The sequence below is a fragment of the Bemisia tabaci genome, chromosome 4, assembly GCF_918797505.1.
Source record: "Bemisia tabaci chromosome 4, PGI_BMITA_v3".
Classification (NCBI taxonomy): Eukaryota; Metazoa; Arthropoda; class Insecta; order Hemiptera; family Aleyrodidae; genus Bemisia; species Bemisia tabaci.
In genome coordinates this window covers 42,274,165-42,295,330 of record NC_092796.1, presented here as the reverse complement: position 1 = coordinate 42,295,330, position 21,166 = coordinate 42,274,165, and the positions used below count along the sequence as shown (strand labels likewise).

General features: G+C 35.8%; 2 protein-coding genes across 3 annotated transcripts; both read left to right on the top strand.

Annotated features, from left to right (window-relative positions):
- Window positions 1-484: 484 nt before the first annotated feature.
- On the top strand, window positions 485-4,918 carry ND-23 (NADH dehydrogenase (ubiquinone) 23 kDa subunit). Its single transcript, XM_019046325.2, has 5 exons — window positions 485-641; window positions 1,633-1,788; window positions 2,421-2,593; window positions 3,325-3,453; window positions 4,408-4,918. Exons 1-5 carry the CDS (start codon window positions 605-607, stop codon window positions 4,537-4,539), a joined length of 627 nt encoding a protein of 208 aa, XP_018901870.1. The 5' UTR covers window positions 485-604; the 3' UTR covers window positions 4,540-4,918.
- Window positions 4,919-6,523: 1,605 nt separating this feature from the next.
- Window positions 6,524-21,166, top strand: LOC109033604 (nuclear pore complex protein Nup58). 2 transcript variants are annotated; one of them, XM_019046292.2, is made up of 12 exons: window positions 6,524-6,683; window positions 7,551-7,819; window positions 8,566-8,826; window positions 9,792-10,124; window positions 10,558-10,761; window positions 11,769-11,955; window positions 12,416-12,590; window positions 12,964-13,162; window positions 14,236-14,466; window positions 16,158-16,250; window positions 18,763-18,930; window positions 20,810-21,166. In XM_019046292.2, exons 1-11 carry the CDS (start codon window positions 6,661-6,663, stop codon window positions 18,924-18,926), a joined length of 2,139 nt encoding a protein of 712 aa, XP_018901837.2. In that variant the 5' UTR covers window positions 6,524-6,660; the 3' UTR covers window positions 18,927-18,930; window positions 20,810-21,166. The 2 variants fall into 2 exon arrangements, with proteins under 2 accessions (XP_018901837.2, XP_018901838.2); XM_019046293.2 differs by lacking the exon at window positions 18,763-18,930.

Sequence of the window (21,166 nt, the reverse complement as noted above, 5' to 3'; positions counted from 1 at the left end):
CTTAAAAAATATCGATTGACAATACCCAGGTGCAAAATCACGCAGGTCCATTCCGATGTTTTAAAATATTTGCTCCTATAATATTTTTGCGGAGAGATACAGGTCATTTTTACAGCTTGAAACTTACACAAAATCATCTGCTGACAGAGAAGAAAAATCAAGGAAGTTTTTAAGAAATTACGTTTGCGAAATTTTTTTTATTTAAAAAAAGGAAGTAATAAATAAAGTATGACAAGAAGTTTGCAACGTCGCAAACGGAGCTACGCAGTTTTGCCCAATTGGCCACCTACTTTAAAGGGAATGAAAGCGTCCCTACCCTACAGGCCGTAATAATGGAGCTGTGCTGTGCGCTGTTAAGAGCGCAACAATCCCGTGTCAATCAGCGAAAAAGCGCCTTCAAATTTAAGGATAGACCAGAAATCATACAAAATTGCGTTGTTTGGTTACCTTACGAGTGCTGCTATAAGTGGTGCAAGTCAGAAGCTTCAATGATAAGAGGGACGAGAAGGGAGAAGAAGAAATTTTAATTGTTGACATCTGAAGTTCGAACTTTTATCAAGCTGTAAAGAAATTCAAAGCTTTCAGACATTTTGTCAGGTTTAAAATGGCTTGTTTAAAAATATTTTCTCTCGCAAGGCAAGGTGAGTCTCAATAGGTGTAATTATTTCCCTAAATTACTTATGCCCAATAATTTCTTTAATCCTTGTTTAAGGTGGTCCAAAGCTAACCTTAATTCGTTGCAGACCTGACTATATTCCTCTGCAAGTTCACATTGCCGAAAAACATTCGTTTTTCTCGTATGAATCCTGGTTAGACAACGCTCTTATTTCCGTGCGAATGTGTCCCAGTAAATTCAAACCATTTTCTATCATTCCTTGGAATGGGTTTCCGAGGATTGATTCCGTTCTTTACCAGGTAACGAACCTCTTTTCGCAATATACTTGCCCTAACGAGAAGACTCATTTGCTGTCTATCTACATGGGAATATTAATTACAAAGCCTGTAATTAATTTTTCAGACCAATCACCGGATTTGCTTTGTAACACATGTACTCTATTTTGTTATGGATGAAACGAAGCTGAAGGGTATCGCTGGAATGTAAAATTAAATCCATTCAACTCAGTCTTCTGTAAAATTGAATCTTCCCAAGTATTTAGACTGTAAAATGCCCACTGATCATTATTATACGCTAATAAATAATTCTCTCAAACTAGTTCATAGTGCTAGCATAGCATTAGAATCGTCAGCACACTTGCCCTGCTTGTCAGCAAGCGTCCAACTACGCCTATTTGGAGAGCCCCATTGTATTTTTCTGACAAACCTAAATGTTGCCGAAACTTGTGAAAATCCTTGCATTGCATTTACACTGAATATATGGTTTTGGCATCACTCCTGACTAGAGTGGAAGTTTCATAACATTCTGCAATGTTTCATTTCATCCCGCTAGCCTCAGGCTGCATGTGACAACTAATTTTTACTGACACCGAGGCGTCATTAGCAGCATCCTAGAAACTTCCAACCTTTTTTTTTTTAAATAGCCCTCAAAAGCTAATCCCATCTGTCTGCATCATTATGAGCCATAACAATCCTCCTGTGAAAATTATCTGTAATTTAAGTACTATCTTTTCACAGGTGCCACACACAGAATTTTGCAACAGGCAGCAACCAATAATTTGGTTCAAAAGCGTAGCAAGTACGTCCATGTTGGACTGAAGACGACCAGTGATGATTTAAAGAATTCTCTTGAAGAAGGAATGCATGAAATTTACTTAACAGAAATAATGAGAGGTGAGTATAATGAATTTTTCCAGGCATTCTAAAGGCTCGATCATTTGCAAGAATAAACAGTTCAGCTAAAAAGTTCACTTCATTACATAAATTCATTTTACAGGTCAGCAAGAAATAAAAATTGCCGAACATATAATTTGTGATTCCTCCTCTTTCCTTTAGAACTGAGCCCATTAATGGCATTTGTAAGGGTGCTCAAAATGTGATCAGGTTCTAATTTTGTGGGAAGGGGTAGAATAGTTTAAAGGATAAACAATTTTGTTTGTTTTGGCTGAGGCTGCACTAAGTTTCGTAATATTGAGTTTGCAGTACGAATTGAAATTTCCCTTACCCAAACATTTCAGTTCCAAATGCAGCAACCGAATTACCAATAAGTATTACACGAACATGATACCTTCCAATTACTGAAGAAAACATTAAGTTTGTATTACTTGCACAAAATTATTTCAATCTCAGCCTAGTCTCTGCCTTTGGGTCTGCTTCATATAGGTTGAATCGTTTTCATCCCAGACATTAACTGCTCGTTGACATCTAAGTTTATTAAAATCTTCAGCAAATTTCTATGTACTTGGTGTCATTGTTTTGCATTCAGCGAAAAATTTTCATAACTCAAATGTAATATCTCTTTCCAGGTCTGGGTGTCACACTGGCTCAAATTTTTAAGGAGCCAGCCACTATTAACTATCCCTTTGAAAAGGGGCCATTGAGTCCACGGTTCCGAGGGGAACATGCTTTAAGGAGGTACCCATCAGGCGAAGAGAGATGCATTGCTTGCAAGTTGTGCGAAGCAATTTGTCCTGCACAGGTATGTCTCGCAATTATGATTTAGATTGTTCCTCAGTGCAATGGGTCTGTTAAGCTGGTCATGAAATCGTGTTTTTGATGGTTCAAGTTTTCAGATCAGCTAAAAATAATAAGATCTGTTCAAAAGCCAAGTTTTTATATCGAATTTCAGTGGAGATATCACCCTGCAGAAAATTAGCATATGATGTCACCCACCACAGTAGTGTGTTCCATGGTTTCTCCTAGGCTTTAGTTTTATCAATCAGTGGTACGCTTGCTCAAACTGTTTGCTTAATGTAAAACATGGATAAGACCAAGGGGAGGGAAACCAAAGTATGCACCACCAAGGTGTATGATATCATATGCGTTGTTTTTTTGTGCACTTGGTTTAACCTTAATTTGACTGAAATCAGGAAAAACCACCTCGGAACCTCCATTCACGGTCCATGAATCTTAAAGTAAATTGTTTGCCACAAATTAGCAAAACATCGATCTTGGTTTTTTTGTCACATTCCCTGACAGTTGGAATTATTTTAAGAAATGTTTGCAGGCGTCAAAGAGCATGTTATAATGTTCAAGAATCAGTACCACTCTATTATCATGGCTCAGAAATGCAGACAGTTTTTTCTCACCAAAAAAGTTGGTTTTTCACAGATACTTGACTTGCTTATTTCACTATTCATGAATCACATATCAAACTATTAATGTAGCTAATGTAAACCTCATAAAGAAAGCAACATTCTCTCATTTTAGGCCATCACAATTGAAGCAGAGGAACGATCAGATGGAAGCAGGCGCACAACTCGATACGATATTGACATGACAAAATGTATATACTGTGGGTTCTGTCAAGAAGCCTGCCCTGTTGATGCTATTGTTGAAGTAAGTTTATTATCTAGTTATAGAAACAATAAAAAAATTAAATACGATTTAAGTTGTGATTTGGTTTGAAGAAATGAAAATATTTTGGTAGGAGACACTCTGGTTGTTGGTGACATGAGTTCTACTGTTCATTACGTTAATAATGTAATCCTGTATAAACAAAGTGATTTTTAAAATTTGGTAACTCTGGGTGTAGTTGTGCAAAACAAGTGATATAAAAGGAGGCAGTTTGCTTAACCTTAAGTCTATCATTTACATTAAATTTAAATAGAGGAAATATATTGTTGCCAACTTATTAGAATCCTCACTAAAAACTGAAAAATTCAACAAAATTATTTTCAATTTTCGTCCCCCCAAATAACTCTACCATATTAATAGAAGGAAATGCTGTAGGAATAATCAGCAGATCTTGCTGTTTCCTTTTGAAATTAAATTTTTTGAAGGAAATTTTATTATTTAAATTGCTAAAAAATTAACTTTTTTAAAAGATGAAGTTGTAGGCAGGCATTCAAAATTAAAATTTTAAATCCTGAATTTCCATGGAGGGCCCAAATTTAGGGAAAACATAAAAAATTAATCAAGATGAAAAATTGAAATAAAATTCTGTCATCAGATTTAAAAAAAAATAAATGAATTCCAAGAATTGTGCCAGAAAGCTTGACGCAGAAAAAAAATTTAGCATGGCTTGCAGCTGCATTAATAGATCTGACTTTGATTAATGGGATTTCTGTGATGTTGAATGATTTTATCTCAGGAAGAAACTTTTAATGGCCATTTTATAGATTGCATCACTTGTGATAGGTAGTGGGGTAAACCTCAATTCTAAGGATGTAAGTTGGCAAATAACAATTGTCTTGTTTGGAATAAAAATATACTTTATTGCATGAACTGTCCCTTGAGGATAAAGAATGTCTCATTTCTAATCGAACGCACGTTTTTCTTCTTTTTTTCAAGGGTCCAAACTTTGAATTTTCCACTGAAACTCATGAAGAACTCCTATACAACAAGGAAAAGCTGTTGAACAATGGTGACAAGTGGGAATCTGAGATCGCCTCTAATATTCATGCTGATCATTTGTACCGATAAATTACTAGAGAATCTAATGAGAAGGCTTCTTTGTAAAGTTTTGTAGTTTTGAAGCTTTCTACTCAATAATTAAAACTTAGCACTATCGAAAATTGAAGATCTTCCTGTCAGAGTGGCTACTGCGTGTTCCTGGAGGGGAAAAAAATGTGGGTTCCCATAGCTGAAAAAGGATTTACCTGATTGTTGAACCATCAGATGTGTGTAGCTTGTATGTTAAAATCAATTCCTGTAAAAACTGCTGCTCTTGTTCAATAAACTTCCATCCGTAATAGCAGCAGTGTGAGTAAATATTATTACGATGTAAAGTCACCAGTTTTGAACAAACTGAAAATGAATCGTTTTGTGATAATTATTAAAATCTACTTGTTTGTTTCATGAACACATGTTTTTTCTTATTTTTCGTCCTTGTGTCAGTCGGCTGTTTCTTTCATTACGAAGTGGTAGATCCAGTTTCTTCATAGGTTACCTGCAGAGCCTATCTAAGACATTCTCTTTATTTTACATTATAGTCCAAGAGCCAGACAACATTTAGTGACAAACTCGTGGTACAGGTTTTGGCCTCTTAACTCGATAGCCTAACATACACTGACACTGAAAATGGTCATCTGTCGCATTATAGCGTCTGCCAATATGTGGCAGACAACCATTTTCCTTGTCAGTGCAGATTTAAGTGCTCAAAATTTGGGTCACGATTTTGTCACTGAATGTCGTCTGGCTCTCGGACTATTAGCTTCACCTGTGAGGAATATGGTTCAATATTACCATGTTTTAGTAATGTATATTTTTATAATAAATTTATCATTACATCAGGTGTTAAGTATTGAGGAGAATAAATTCGATCATTGATTTATCAATCGATACTTTTTATAATCTTTCTAAAAATTTTGGAAAATCTAATCACTCAGTTCAATATCCGATACCAGTACAAAATTTCATGGGAAATTGTCGGAAACAACACTAGTGATACAACCTGGTTAAACTTCAGAAATAGTCTTGTTTTTGGATTTCCCATCGTTACTTACTAGTCTTAGTTTCAAGGTTGTCATTAAGTATTTCTAGACAAATCTTTTTCTTTGTTTCTTTTTGAACTTATTGGCCTTTTACTAAACTCTTTGATTTGTTATGATTTATTTGAAAATTCCTAGAGCGTCCAAAGTTTGGAGGGCATTTCAAATATTTTGAAGATGTGCAATCATGGTAAATTTTTTCCTCCTTCTTATCTGCCCAAGGACTATAGTGTCACTGTCTTGTAAAAAATCTTCACATAAGTAAAATTTTTTACTTTAATAATTGGAGAAGGCCCATTCCATAGTCAAGTCAATAAGTCCACGTTTAGGTGTGCATTGTTCATTTGAGTCTAATATGTCACTTTAACAATCAAAATATCATTTCTCAGAATTTTGGAGTATATTTGATCATAATTGTTTCAAAACGTTGGAAAGATATGACACCTGAATCCAGATGTTTCTTTGGATCTCAGTGAACCGCTTTTTCGTTACTTTAACAGAGAATGATTTCTTTAAAAAATTTAGCATACAATAAGCACTTCAGTGTGTACTGTTTGAAATTTTATTATTTTCTTTTTTATCACATACACCTTTTATGTGGGTAGAGTCATAGAGTGTCTGTTTCTTCCACACAGAACCCAACATGAAAACAAGAATTTTTATTTTTGAAATTTCCCGCCCGTAAGTTCACCTAAGGCGCGTTTCAAGACTGCCAAATTTGACAGTTCTAATTCAAGTGAAACAATATCCGTTTATATCTGATTTTATGAGTTAATGGCGTAACCTATCAGTAAGACGTTGGAGAACTCTAACAAGTATCGTTTTCTTAGATAAAAAATTCATTTTTTTTTACATTTCAGAAGTTTTAATTATCACATTATTTACTTACCGTCAAGATGGCAAACATGTTCCATCGAGCAAGAGCCAATGAGCAGCTTTTTCCTCGATAGATCGCACTAAAGTTCGACGACGCAACACGTCAAACACGCCGAGCTCTGCTCTGCTGAAAAGCAAGTCAAGTGTAGTGCAAAATCCGCAAAATCCAACCAAATCCAAACGTTACCCATTTGAATGTGTCCAAATTGTTTTGAATTTATGTAATTATCTTTTCACAATGGCATTCTCCGGTTTCAATACGTGAGTTGACTCTTTTTAATTCTACTCGAGCTGTTTTAGTAACGGATTCGATCAGATATTTTTCCTGTTATCAGTATTGACAGTTTAGATTTTGATAACCTCCAACTCCTCTCAGCATGGTTGGAGGGAAATTCATTACTTCTAGCTGTAGATAATACCATCATTTTACGTCTATTAAATAAAATCACTGCAAATTTTCAAGAGAATACATTTCTTAGAGTCTCAGAGATCATAACCACATGCTGAGTGAATATCTTGATCCCATCGATTTGAATGGACAGCGCCAATATGATTGTGAGACTTGTTCCTCATTGTGCTATCCGTTACATTCTAATTCAACTTGACCAGCTTGTGAGAGAGCCATCGATTATTACGACTATTCGATATTACGAGAGCCAACGATTATTAATGTCTGGAGCACGGGTAGGAAGGTTGATAGTCATCCATCCATCCATGGTTGTACTGCTGCCATTAGTCACTGGAAAATGGAAGCATCAGATTCTTTGGAGGCAGTGAGATTATCCCCCAGACCTAGCTTGACTGCAACAAGACGAATCTACACAGGTCAGTCATTCCCGAGGACAAGTTTCGGTTTGCTACTACTGCGCAGTGACGTAGTATTGAGTACCTGCAATGTATTTCCTATGAGAGCACCCATTGTGACCTAGCATTGAGTGCTGCCGGGTTAGGGCCGGGCGGGGAAGTGGCTTTCAAAAAGATGCGCAATGACTGACCTGTGTGGATTGGTCTTGTTACTGCAAATTTAGCTTAATTAATTTCAGTAAGACCACACCAAAAATTTTATTTTGGCTCAGCCACTAAAATATGTACTTTGACAATGATCTGTAAACTGTTTCTATGTTCTAGCGGTTCTCCGTTTGGCACCCCTAATACAACTGCTGCAACGCCAGCTTTTGGCTCTCCTGCTACAACTCTCTTCGGTGGCACAGGATCTCCAGCTCAGTCATCTCCGTTTAATTTGTCAAGCAATCAGCCGAAACTCAGTTTTGGTGGCCTTGCAGGGGCGCCCAGCACACAACCAAATTTCCAGTTTGCATCCTCAACACCTGCTGCTCAACCAGCACAAACAGGGTTTTCTTTCGGAAGCACCCCTGCATCTCAGCCAGCACAAACTGGTATGGTGGCTTCTTTAATATTCTAAGCCATCTATCAATACAGAGGCAGTTCCTATTACTTATCTGTCACCGTCACCTCACTATTCTGAGTAAAAGTTGGCCTGGTATATTAGTATTATTTCTGCATTCCAAAATGTAAAAGCCATCTTTTCGGCTGGCAGCATGTCTCACTACTAGGGCTTGTGTTCCTCATTTTGTTGGTGTTGAAAAGCTTCTTTATTTTCTGAGATCTAAACACTCACTGAGAAGAATGATACAGAATGTTTACCTCTCAAAATAATAATGTAAGTGTGCTTGACATGGAGATTTGAAAGTATTTAAATTGAGTTTAACAATGACTGAACTCTGAAAGAACGAATAGCATAAAATAATGAAAATTAATAGATCCAGGGTTCCTCAGTGTTTTGAAATTGTTTCTGATGCATGTTGGTGTTTTATTGTCAAGTAACAAGTCGTCCTACTTAAGTGGCAGCAGTATTTAAGCCTGACTTTTTTTTATTTCTACAACATAGGCAATGTGAGACTTGAGAGACCGATTGTTTCAAAGTTATTGGTATCCACTTTCGAAAACGTTTTGAAAGGCTTTAAAAATTTTTTCGAATACCCAAAACTTTTTTTAAAAAAAAAAAAAATTATCTGACAGGTAATCGAAACTTATTTCCGCTATGTAACCAATTTCTTGAACCAAATCATTTTTCAACTTATCAGATGATTATTCTGCAGTAATTTTCTCTCTTTGCCACCAGGTTTTAATTTTGGAGCAACTCCAGCTCCAGCTCAACAGACCCAAGCTGCTCAACCAGGACAGCTAGGACAACCAGCCCAATCAGGCTTCTCATTTGGTGCTACCTCTCTAGCGCAACCAACACTTGGAGCTACTGCACCTGCATCTGCTCAAGCAGCTGCACCAGCGTTCTCCTTTGGGGCAACAACAACTGCAGCTCAGCCAGCCCAAAGTGGCTTCAATTTTTCCGCCCCCGCCTCTGCTGCTCCAACTCAGCCTGCAGGTTTGTTTTCAGCATGTTTCGAAGGCTACGAATCGTTGAGAGTCTTAATGTCAATTTTTAAGTCAAGAAGGCATATCTTGCAACTCTCTAAAAAATTTCAAGAAATTTAGCGAGAACTTACTTCAAGTCAATAAGACCACGATCAAATTTAGCGAGAACTTACTTTAAGTCAATAAGACCATGATCATGATTGGCAAAAAGGCTCTACCACTAGCGCAATTCATGTCACGAAGTATGCACATGGAAGATGTTTAAAAATAAAACTGGCGCATCATAGCACCTAGGCACAGAAACCTTTTGGTTTAATCCTGCTTCCATTTTCAATGAGACTTAGTTGAAAAAAAAAAAAATATAAACAAATCAACTTAAAATCAGGATCACCAGGAATCAAAGGAATATGAAATTGGTATCAAGTAAAAGAGAAGAAGAGTATTATCGTTGAGAAAAAGACAAGCAGCAGAGAAATTATTAGTTACTTCAATTATTTGTCAAAATTTCAACGAATTCCTGAGAGGAAGGGGGAAAGAAAAAAAAATGTGACAGGAGTCTGAATCATTACCCAGTGGTGCAGAAAATCCCTTACCCACAACTAGGTGGATTGCGATTGGTCGCAAGTGAAACTCGCAAGGTTTTGCAAAAGTATGGTAAAAATAATTTGTTTTTTGCTCAAATTCGGCAGTTTTTACATATTTTCCCATCATAAGGTCATCACCGTGAAATTTCTGAGGAAGAAAGAGTTGCATAATGGAAAGGACAATTTGAAAATTATGAAAGCCAAGAACTTACCGCATCCCTGCCATAATCATAAAAAAATTGAAGTTTTCCTATTCATTCGTAGAAATTTTCCATCAAACTTTTTGCACTATGACCTTTTCTCACAAGCCTGCAAACTAAAAGATTATTCATCCTCTCTCTTTTAGGCTGCTTTACGTTTTTAAGTAAGTAATTATTCTCCTATTTTTCAGCACAAACTGGCTTCAACTTTAGTGCTCCGACCCAACAGACGCAGCCTGCTCAGTCCACCCAGCCAACACAAGCTCCTACCCTTGGTCTTGGAGCCCCTGCTTCAACAGGCTTTTCTTTCGGTGCTACAACCACTGCGGCAGCAACATCGGCCCCAACTCTCAGCTTCGGTGCTCCAAGCGCAACAACCACGCAACCGACCCAACCAGCGCAGACTGGCTTTTCGTTTGGCGCCACTACAAGTGCACCAGCAACAGGTTTATCCTTTGGTACCCCAGCAACATCAGCCCAGGCTACCACAGGGCTCGGCCAAGCAACAACTACTGCATCCACCGGTAGGGGTAACTGTATTCATGCACAATTTAAACTGGGGTAAAATGACATGAAAATCATTAATGGTCATATTTTAAAAAATTCTGAAATCGACTTTTTGAAGTGCACTTTGCGTAGTTTGGAGCAGCTTTCTCAAATTTTCTACATTTAGAGGTAGTTTCCTAGTCATCAGAAACGAGCAAATGGCAATTTTAGACTGCCTTGGCAGTTGCTTGACGATTGATATAGACACCTTGATATAGTAAAAAAGGAATCAATTTTAACTCTCAAGTAGAAGTTTATTCTGGATTCTGGGTTTTTTGTGAAGCACTTAAGCACTAGAGAAAGCGATCTGTATTACATTTATAAATTTCCGTAAAATAGATTTTCTATCTTAACTCTACCTACATCCCAAAATTGATAACAGTATATTTTGATCAAATAATGTTCCAACAGGTCTAAATTTTGGACTTGGGTCAACACTGGGTGCAACAAAACCAACTCTGAGCTTTGGCACACCTACCTCAACAACTACGGCTGCTCCAACATTGGGCAAATTACCAGGACTCAGTTTTCCGAGCGCAACATCGACAGCCACTGCAGCAACATCTGCTCCAACAGGACTAACTTTCAGCTTCTCCACTCCTGCCTCAACCCAAGGTATGTTTTTTTCCCAATAAAATAGTGGACAGTAATATTAATAATTGTCATTAGTTTGTTATTGATGACTGCACAAGGGTCCTTCTACCTACAAATCTTTCAAGGAAGTGGAATAACAAAGTCCGAGTCAGAAATATCGAATTTACACTAATATTTAGCTGGGAGCAATGTGAACATATTCAAGATGTTCGTTTAATAAAATGTGAGAAGCGCAAAGAGAAAGGCGGAAGGAAAGTAGATTAAAGTAAATAGAAGTCAGATTTAAATTTTCACAGTAAACTGCTAACCATTCATTCCTTGTTTCGGAACCCTAACTTGGTTTTTTTTCTTTCAATATTGTGTTTTTTATTTTGGTTGCAATATCTAGATACATTGATTCATGTAATTTTGAGTTTATAATGTCAACCGTAACAGGCTATTCTTTTCACCAGAGAATTCTTTTAAATATGCAATTGTCTACAGAAACAGGAATCATACCCGACATTAACACCAAATCGAATATTGACACTTCAACACAAAGGAACGTTCTACAAACATTTGTGGGGGAGGGGAGACAACAAAAAATGTCAAATCTAACCTGACTCAAGGAGATTTGAAGGTAGCAATTCTGAAAATGTAGTCTCAGTGGAAAGCTATAAAAAATTATAATTTGCCTTACTTAGGGCTGAAAATTGCTGGATTTTACTGCAATTAGATACCCTACTACTAAACTAAACATGAAGTAAATGGCCTATTTTTCTCTCCCACTTCTCAGAACTCATCACCAAAATCTCCAAATATTTCGACCCAACTTAATAAAATTTGCTCCACTGAAAATTGTACCTCTGTGGACTTAGATCCCTTTCCCTGTGACCAGTTCCATATTTTTATTTTTTTTTTTCGAACTTGATCACACTTCTCAAAAATGACCAAAAAAAGAGAACATTCCGCAGAGTATAAAATTACAAAAGTAGTACTCAATTCTTTACCTAAACTTACCTCATCAGTATAGATCTCTTTTTTTTCAGCTGGGAAGACTACAGGATCCACACCCGCAACCACCACAACTACAACAACAACATTCAAAGGTCTTGGCGGAGTTGATCCTGGGCAAATCACATCAGGCACCTCCACGTCCGCTGGACCCACGGACAAAGTTGCACTGAAAGATAATCCTATACCTAATGAACTCATGCAGACTGTGGAGCAATTCAAGTGTGTTTTTTTCTTTTGATTTATTTCATTTTCTCAATGAGTCTCTGAAGTAACTTTTTATTATTTATTGCATTTTTGAAAAGTAAAGAGTGCACTTAAATCATAGTAATTGTCCAGAACTTATTTTCACTCTATTGAGCACAAAAGATGAATTCAAAATTGCTTAATTATTAATTAATAAATCCCAATTAATTTTCCTCCTAAAATTTCAATTTTATTCATTCAGTAGTAATGAAATTAATAGTTTGCCTTTAACTTAAAATGTTTACAAATTGGAAATATGTTACAATTTTAGCAGCCATAATAATAATAATTGGGCTACTTGGCATAAAATTGTCTTTTGGCTGTAGTACAATTTGTCAATTAGTGTGTAATAGTTGTTGCTGGACACTGTAACAAATACCTTATTTTTATGTCTGAGATGTTGGATCACTTATCAAAATGCCTTGCTTTTTTTCAGGTCTTTTGTAAAAACTCAGAAAAGTATCAGCAGTGAAGTTGCACGTGCCTCTGTCAAGCCAATGGATAAAATATCCGAAAATGTAGACTCGATGAGAACTTTGGTAACGACTCTAGCCACTAGTTTGCAGAAAAACAAGTCCATGGCAGATAAAATCAAGGCAGAAACAATGAAGGTAAGGTAGTCTTGTGATGTTTTTCGGAAAACATAGTCCCAATATTATCTTCCTAACTCAAAATGCAGAGAATGGATGTAATAAAAGAAACATTTTTGTGTTTTAAACATTTATCAGAGTTTACTAAAAATGTGTACCTAAGTCCTCTAAAACCCTTTTGGAAGTCTATTGCTATGCCGCGCTAAAATCTTTGGAAGTCTCTATTTTTAGTTTTGAAGGAGGCTCTCATTGCATGACAAGTTATTTCATCCAAGATGAAATTAAACTCTAACAATAGGCAGTTTATTTTTTCCACCAGTTAATGCAGTGAACATGCCCTCCTCAGTTGTCAAGTTTATATTGAATCTTGTTAACCAATTGTTTCGTGTTTTAGTGTTTCCAAAATTGTGAAATGGCGCAGAGAACACAAGACACACCTAGCGGACTACAGAATCAAAATTTAGCACCATTAGACTTTTTCAATAATCTAGTATCACAATTCGATCACGACTTGAATGTTCTGAGGCTAGAGATTGAAAACGCTGAAAGACATGTGAAGAGTTTAACATCCTCCTCTGAACTCAATCCGCAAGGTAAGGCACAGCATTCATGACCATATTTTTATCAGAGACTCTTAATTATCAAATTATGTTTCAAAACGTGTTTAGCCATGTCTCTCTTTATCTTTATTCTGCATTAGAATGCCAGTTGAGGATATTAAAGTTTGAAAACACTGAATTAACCAAATCTCAGAAACGATTAACTATTATGATTTACAATAAGTGTGGGGGAAAAGGAGTTTAGTTTGGGTCCCAACTTCAACGCACTACGAGGAAAGGAGATGGGTTGAAGCCCAACATTATGTAATAGTTTAAATTTATTCAATTCCATAATTTTTTGAGAACAAGAAGATCTCTAGCAAAATTTTATGCTGCAAATACCTACGAAAATCAAGAAGCGGCACAGTCCATCGTCACACAATTTGTAAAAGGTCAGTAGGACTGCACTACAAGTACATTACAAGATTGAATGAGTAAAATATCATATTTTCCTAGTACTTGAAAGCTACCCTATCTGAATTAAAAAAGCAGGCAGTTAGTTCAGGTGTGAAAAAGTATGTGTAACACAGGAATCACCATAGACACACTCTAGAACCATCTTGAAGAATCATCCTCCAATAGTTTAACTCAAAGGAAGTGTTGAAAAGTCGCTACATGTACTTAACTAATATTTTACCTATGATTCTGTGTAGTAATGATTTTTCCCAGGAAGTGTTATTTGTTAGTCTTTATTTACAAATTCATAGAGTCTCTGGCTATTAAACCATGGAAAACCTAGCAAATTATCTGTTCACTTCTTTTGTTAACTTTATCGGCCATTCTTCATCAAATTTTGTGGAAACTTTATCTTACCAATTTTTCTAAAATTGTTGATACTTTTTACACTACGGCCGTTTCAAGCAACCGCTCATCGTCAGGTGTTAAGTTACCACAAAATTTGGAATCGTCTGTTAACGTATGAATAAACTTTCTTATAAAAATATGAAAATAAATCGTGTTCCAAAACTACCTCTCGCCCCCTCCTTCCCCACAAAGGCTAACATGAGGCTTCTAAAACCAGAAACCTTCAGAAATGTTTAATTATGTATCTCTTATTTTTTTTGCAGAGCTCTCTCTTGCTCTCAGGAAGTTGCACGATAGTTTCGTAGCTCTCGCTGGAAGACTTCAAGGTGTTCACTCCTCCGTTCAAACCCTGAAAAATCAACACTTGTCACTTAGGAGACAGTATTTAAAAGATACCACTAACATCTTCGAAAAAAAACCAGGATTAGTCAAGAAAAATACTAACCCTGTCAATAATATTGTAACTTTCTCTCCTGGACCGACACCTTTTTCAGGTTAGTAAATAAATTGAAAATAATTTCGAACATGGGAAGGTGTTTCTCATGAATCGTCTGTTGTTATGTTCTTAGTTGTTGGTGATTTAATTTTGTAATTGTTCAAATTGAGATGTAGGCATCTCTAAAAATGCCATTTTGTTGTCCAAAGTAAAATTCAGTGATCAGGAAACAGTATGAAGACTTTTTGACCTAAGTGCACTTAATTATATCAACTTTGCCACATGTATGCAACTATCTCTTTTGCTTACAGGCAACCATACCTACCATGTGTATCTATTTCCCAAAATACCTAGAACATTACATAAAGAATTTGAGACAAATTCATAAAAGGAAGTGTATCCGTGGTGGAACTGCAAAGACGCGTATCTTGTTTGAAGTGTTCCAAAATATCTGCTCTTTCATACTATGAAAAAATGAATTAACACTATTGTCTAAAATTTTCACTGACTCTTTTTTACACGGAAGAGAAAAATTAAGAAAGTTTTTAAGAAATGATGTTACGTAATTTCTCATTTAAAAATTGAGAAAATCTACAGCATTGCAAACTGAGATTCGCGTTTTTGCAGTTTTACTGTTAAGTTATTTCCCTTCATCATTACCTCTATATAATTTCCCTTCAAGTTAAGTACATAGTTAATAAGTTCCCCATTTTAAGCAATGTTGACTTACAGTTCTTTTATTTTTTGCCGTGAGAGGTATTCATAATCACAAACATAACACTCAACCTTTATTTTCTATTCATGAGAAAAACTGAAACTTTTAGCCCTTTACTTGAAATGTCTCAAAGATTAGAAATAGCATCAACTCAATACTCAGATCTGGTTCTATCATTTCTGGTTAAACTGTTGGCTACGTTTGTCAATAGGTGATAAACAAAAGTTGTGTTCTATCTTCTCTTGTCACCTTAAACTACTATTTAAATTAAGTTAAATTCGAAGGTAAAAAAAAGAAAAAACCGGACAGTCCTTTTAGCACTTTGCAGAAGTTTTAACCAAAAGTCAAAGGTTTAATGATAATTCTGCAACTTCTCATTGCGTCTTTTGTCAGAGCTGGTCAGCACCTGACTCTTCTTCTGACGCTTCTCTGAGTTTTAGAAGGAGTGTGCTCATACTGCCGTCAAAAGCAAGAACGTCGTGACTTTATTCCAGCATTTTCCATTTTTTATCTCACGAAATTTCCTCTTTTAAGACAACCAAAAAGCACCCAGCCTTCTTATTCACTAAATGGCTGTGATATTCAATGTAGAATTTAAACAGAAAAAACGATGCGTGACAGTGACCAGATTTTTTTGAAACATAAAATTTTGTGTGGAAGAAACTTGTAAAATCTGGAAAGGAGTTACTGCGTTTTTGTTTTGGACAGCAGCATAGCTGATAGCAACTTAAAACAATATTTTTCAAAGCAATAGTGCAAATTAAACCGAAGGTTGAATGCGACTGACAACTGGTGATAGAACACATCTTTTCATTGAGAGGATAAAGGCACCACCTCCAGTCATGTATTGAGCAAAGTTTACGAGAGACGACAGAACTGGGATTTCATACCCTCATAATTCAATACTCTTCATAACCCCTGTCTAAAAAGTGTCTGTTATTGGTTATAATAAGCTTGTTGAATTATGTAAACCAAATTATACGAAATACATAAATTGTTTATATCAATTTTGATTGGATTATTTTTTTGTCCAGCTGATGGCAATCTCAACAATCTTGTGACTTTGTCCTCATTGGGGATGACCAAGTCCGCTTATACTCCTTTACAACCTCAGCCTTCACTATCAAGTGAGTCTTACATTTTTTTCTACTCTAATATTTTCCTTGTCATGTAACTTTGAGTAGACGAGGTAAAGAGGAATATTATCAGCAGCCTGATCGTTGAAATTTTTTATTTGTTGACCGGATGAGACAAGATTAAGAAGAATGGAGTCATGTAATCGGTTATCTTCATCCTTTGTCTTAATTGTTGTGCCGATGAAGGATGGATTAAACCAAAATTTGACGATATAGTATCGAAATCTCAAGAGGTTCCATTAGCTTCTTGTTAATTATATCCTTAACCAGCACAACAAAGAGGACAAAAGATGAAGCTTACCCATCATGTAACACAATTCTCCTTACTCATGTCCTCTCCGGTCGACAAACACAAAATTTCAACAATCAGGCTGCTGTTAGTCATTTTAAGTCAAAGGAGAGCGATGTGAGAATAGGACTCCATACAAGGTCGGAACAAAATGAAGTTTGGAAATCAGATTTTATGGGAGATATCAATGAATATTTTTAACACAAACCAAATAGAAGATAGGTTAATCAAATCGCATCTTTTTTATTTCTGATTTTTAACCAGTGCAAATTGTTAAAACTTATATTTCATCAAAGAGTTGATTTCCAGATTTCTTGTTGTGCGATTCGTTTTTCTCTTGAAATTTTGAAAAGAAAACATGCTGTATAGTACTTAAATTCATACCTTGTCTAGCCGCCAGTCATACTTTTTAGCTAGACTCAGCCGCTCAAATTTTTTAGCCAATAAGATACATCCCATGAAATTTCATAACGTTAGTTGAGCATGTCGCAGAATTGCTTTTTGATGTTGAACGCAACATATTAGTATAAATAAATACATTGGTTCTGATACTGAATGAATAATAACTGTTAGTAAATAAAAATGAATGTATTATCCCTTGAAAAATATTGAGAATAACTTCGTGTACTCAATAGCGTACATTATTGTTTTTTTTTTTATTTGAGTCTCATCATCGTTAGTGAGATGAAGCTGGATAATACTAAGATATGAATAAGCGTACAGAATGATATCATCAAAGAGCCATATTACCTACCTATTATGTATGTATTTAGAAACTTACCACTCTAAGTTGTTGAAGCTCTCTTGTTGAAGTTACGGTTGGGTAAATTCTTTTGAAAATTTCAAAACATTTCCCCTACATGAAGCAAATTCTCTGCAATTTTCAAAAGAATCTGCATTACAGTTCTCTTGTAAAAAAGTAAAGTGTTCGATGAAATTTTGCAATGGCTGATGTGACTTGGTTCCTGTCTGCTTGATGCAGACCATTTATAACCTCGTTTTTCCTTGGCCATCTGAAATTTGCATTTTTTTCTTACTTTGGTATCTTCATTTTTGCTTCATAGCTTTGAAATGTGCATAAAGACTATTTTTACTGCTTTTGATGCAGCTTTCTTCTATTTTTCAGTTGCAAACATTTTCTAGTCCATAACTTTTGTCAAAATGATAAGAGATTCTCTTTTAATATTTCACTCACTCAACAATAGAAGATGTTCAATATCATGTACATGGTTTTTTTTATTTTTTAAATGGCAGAGAGTTGTCTTAGCGTATTCTTATAGGTCTTTGAGTGAGGTACTCAAAAGAATATCCTCCTGAAAAATCCCTTCTCCGCCATATTTTATACGGCAGACATGCTATGTGCAAGATGTACATACAAGCAAAGTTTTCAAGATCGGTCAATGAGATTATTTTTGAATTTTTTCATTAGTCGATTGGACACAGTTAGGCAAAGCTGAGTTATGTTATTGGCTAGCTATGATCACTCAAGCCTTTCAAAATTGGTTTAAGTTGTTTTTTTGCAATCTAAACCTTGAGATGTACATTGAAAACTTTGTTATGAATGTTGTCGCAACATGCGTATTCAACTCAAAATGGATTAGATATAATCCTGATCAAAAAAATGCATTGTATTGTTAGATTTGTAAAAAATTAATGACGTGTAAATGCTGAATCCCAATTCAAATGTGAATTGAAGTAAATTCACCTCCTCCAAACAGCTTTTATCCGTGTATCCAAAACAAAAGCTTTGCATCCAATCAGGTATGGCATGAACGTGCGCTTGTTCATTCTCATCCAGAATTGAAGAGGTATTTATGAGAATCCAGAGTTTGCATGTGTCCTCTTTTTTCCATGCAAGTTGAATCCATATTCCGCAGCTCATGTTTTTAAGAATTGCGCATTGAAAGTGCTCGAATGAACATAGCAATTCGTCAGATTTTGTGATTCCTTTAAGTATTGATTCCCCCATTGAGTTAGACTGATAGCAAACTTTTGGCTCCTTAGTGGGACCTAAAAACCAATGAAGAGTCAGTCATGGTGTCGGATGAATGTTATAAATTATTATTGAGATCTAAAGATTAGAACACAAAAACTTTCCCCAGCTTTCTAGCTGTTGAGCTCATTTCGCAACGGCTGAAAAGTTCGCAACCTCTTTTCTCATGTCTCAGAGGTGTATTTTCATTTGATTAATGCAAGTTCCAAACATTTTCGCAGCATGGAATAACCCCTCGGGTCTTAACCTACCTTCGCTAATCTCTAATACCTCCATGATTAACCAGTCTACTTCAACTCTGCCTGCCGGTGGTGTATTTGCCGCTAACACCCCTACTTTCCAGCTTCAAAAACCACCTCTAAGCAACAAAAGAGGAAAACGATAGACAGGTGAGTTGACACCTCATACTTAATTCAAATGATAGTATCCACTTAGGTTGGGTAATGTTTGCTTGTGCTATATCATTCATGAGCTTTGTCCAGGCAATGGGTCTGTTTCAAACTTCAGCCTGAGCAAGAAGAAGAGATGTTTCTCATGGAATATTAATCCAGTCCTGAATTAAATTCACTTTCAACTCTTGAATCTGTAAATTAAGTTTGCGCTTTTTTGAGCTTTCCTCTTCAAAAAGTAGAGTATGGAAAACATGCAATTTGATACAAATGATCTGGCTTGAAACTAGAAATGGTTGCTGTCCTATAATACAGTTCCTCAAATGAACCAAACCGTGAAAGTACTTCTACCTACTTATTATTCACAACTTGGAAAGGAGAAAAATGAAGTTGTTGTATGATAAATGTCATCTACTATGTTGTCTGTTTCTGATTGAAAAATTGCGACACATGACAGCAACCATTTTGCATTTTGTAAATGGAGTCGTGAAACTGGGTTAATTTATCTGTATCAAATTGTATCTCTGCTGTAGTATTCTTTTTAAAGCAGGAAACTCTAAAAGTGGCGAATTTCTCAATCAGATTGCAAGGTAAAGAATGCATTTCAGACTCTAAGAATGTCCTAATCAAAATTTTCAAGCCATTTTCTTCGAGAGCCATTTCTTCTTTTTGCTCCTGTGTAAGTTTGCAACAGACCCATTGAAATTGCTTCTCCGAGCACGTCCTGATAGAAGCATGGCATGATTAAGAAAGTGTGTAAAAGTTTTCTTCGCTACTCTTTACTAAGGACGAGTCTCGTAAAACATGTAACTTGTGTGGGATACCTGAAAGCGATTGGACAATAAGACTTTTAGAGCGTTCTAAAGTCAGATTCAATTGCATTTTTTACATTGAAGGAATGCAGGATCTTATGTCAGGCAGTAAAATAGATCACTCACACTTTTTCCCTTTAGAGTAGATATGGAGGCCTGTGTTCCATAAAACTCGTCCTCATAACTTAAGCAACAAAAGTTGCATGTGGCTCTCAGGATATTATTTTAATTTTAATGCAGTTTTTAGTCTTCTTTTAAGTCTTCAATGAATTGGATGGATTAGAATATCTCAGTTATATGTAATGGTATGATATTTTGATGGAGTCCTAAGAACAAATCAAAAGAAATTACATAATTTTTGGCTGGGTATCTAATTAGTAACCTGTCAACATAATTATCAAAAAGTAAGTTTGCTTTTGTTGAGATGAATAAATTCCGGCCCAGCGATTCTGCTGGACTCGGTCTACTTTCTAAAAAATGTTGGAGCCCCCAATCAACTAATTATTTTTGTCTCCTTAATAGTCAATTTTCTGAATTGCTGCACATGAGTAGATACCCAGAACAAACTAGACGACCTTTGCCCTGACTATCTGTTTCTGAGTAGTGACGTCTCCTTTTGAGAAAGTTTCAAGTAGCTCTCAATGATGCTTTATGCCAAATCTCAGCGGATAATAAGAATCCCTAAAAAGGAGGAGTCAATACTCTGAAACAGACGGCCAGTGCAAAGGTCGTCCATATTGTTCTGAGTCTCCCCCCCCCCCTCATACTTCCACACCTCAGTTTCCTCAGATCTAATAACTACAATATTTGTCGGTAAAAATCCTCCCACTGTCTTTATTTTGTATCAACAGTATTTAAAAGGAGTTATTCAGGGAAGTCACTGAAAATCAATAGGACATCTTTTCTATCAGCTATACTTGTTAATTTCCTTTGAAAAAAGAAATACCAAATTTCGAAATGTGGTATTCATGCTCTGTAGTGGACAGCTCGTTATTATGACTACCTTTTCACAATAAAATATTTTTCATGAGTCTGACTGTAACTCTTTTTTTTTCTTTGTTTTTCAGAGGTCGGCGTCTAGTTGTTCCATTGTTCTCAACCGTCACTTTACACTCTTCTGTGATATATTTTTAATATCTTGTATCTTGATTTTAGTTATTTTTAAGGTTTTAATCATATGATCGATTTTTAATTTTTGAATAAGGAATCCAGTAAAACTTGACTATGGCGTAGACATTTAAATTAAACTAGAATTTTATTTTATTACAATGTATGAATATCAAGATGTGTGACATTCTCTTTCAATCCAATCATTTGCTAAAATTTACAGGAAATTAAATTGAAGAGAGAAGAAATTAATTCTATTTGCCACACTTTTAATGTAATGTTTTATTTTTTCATTAATAAAACGATTGTCAATTCTA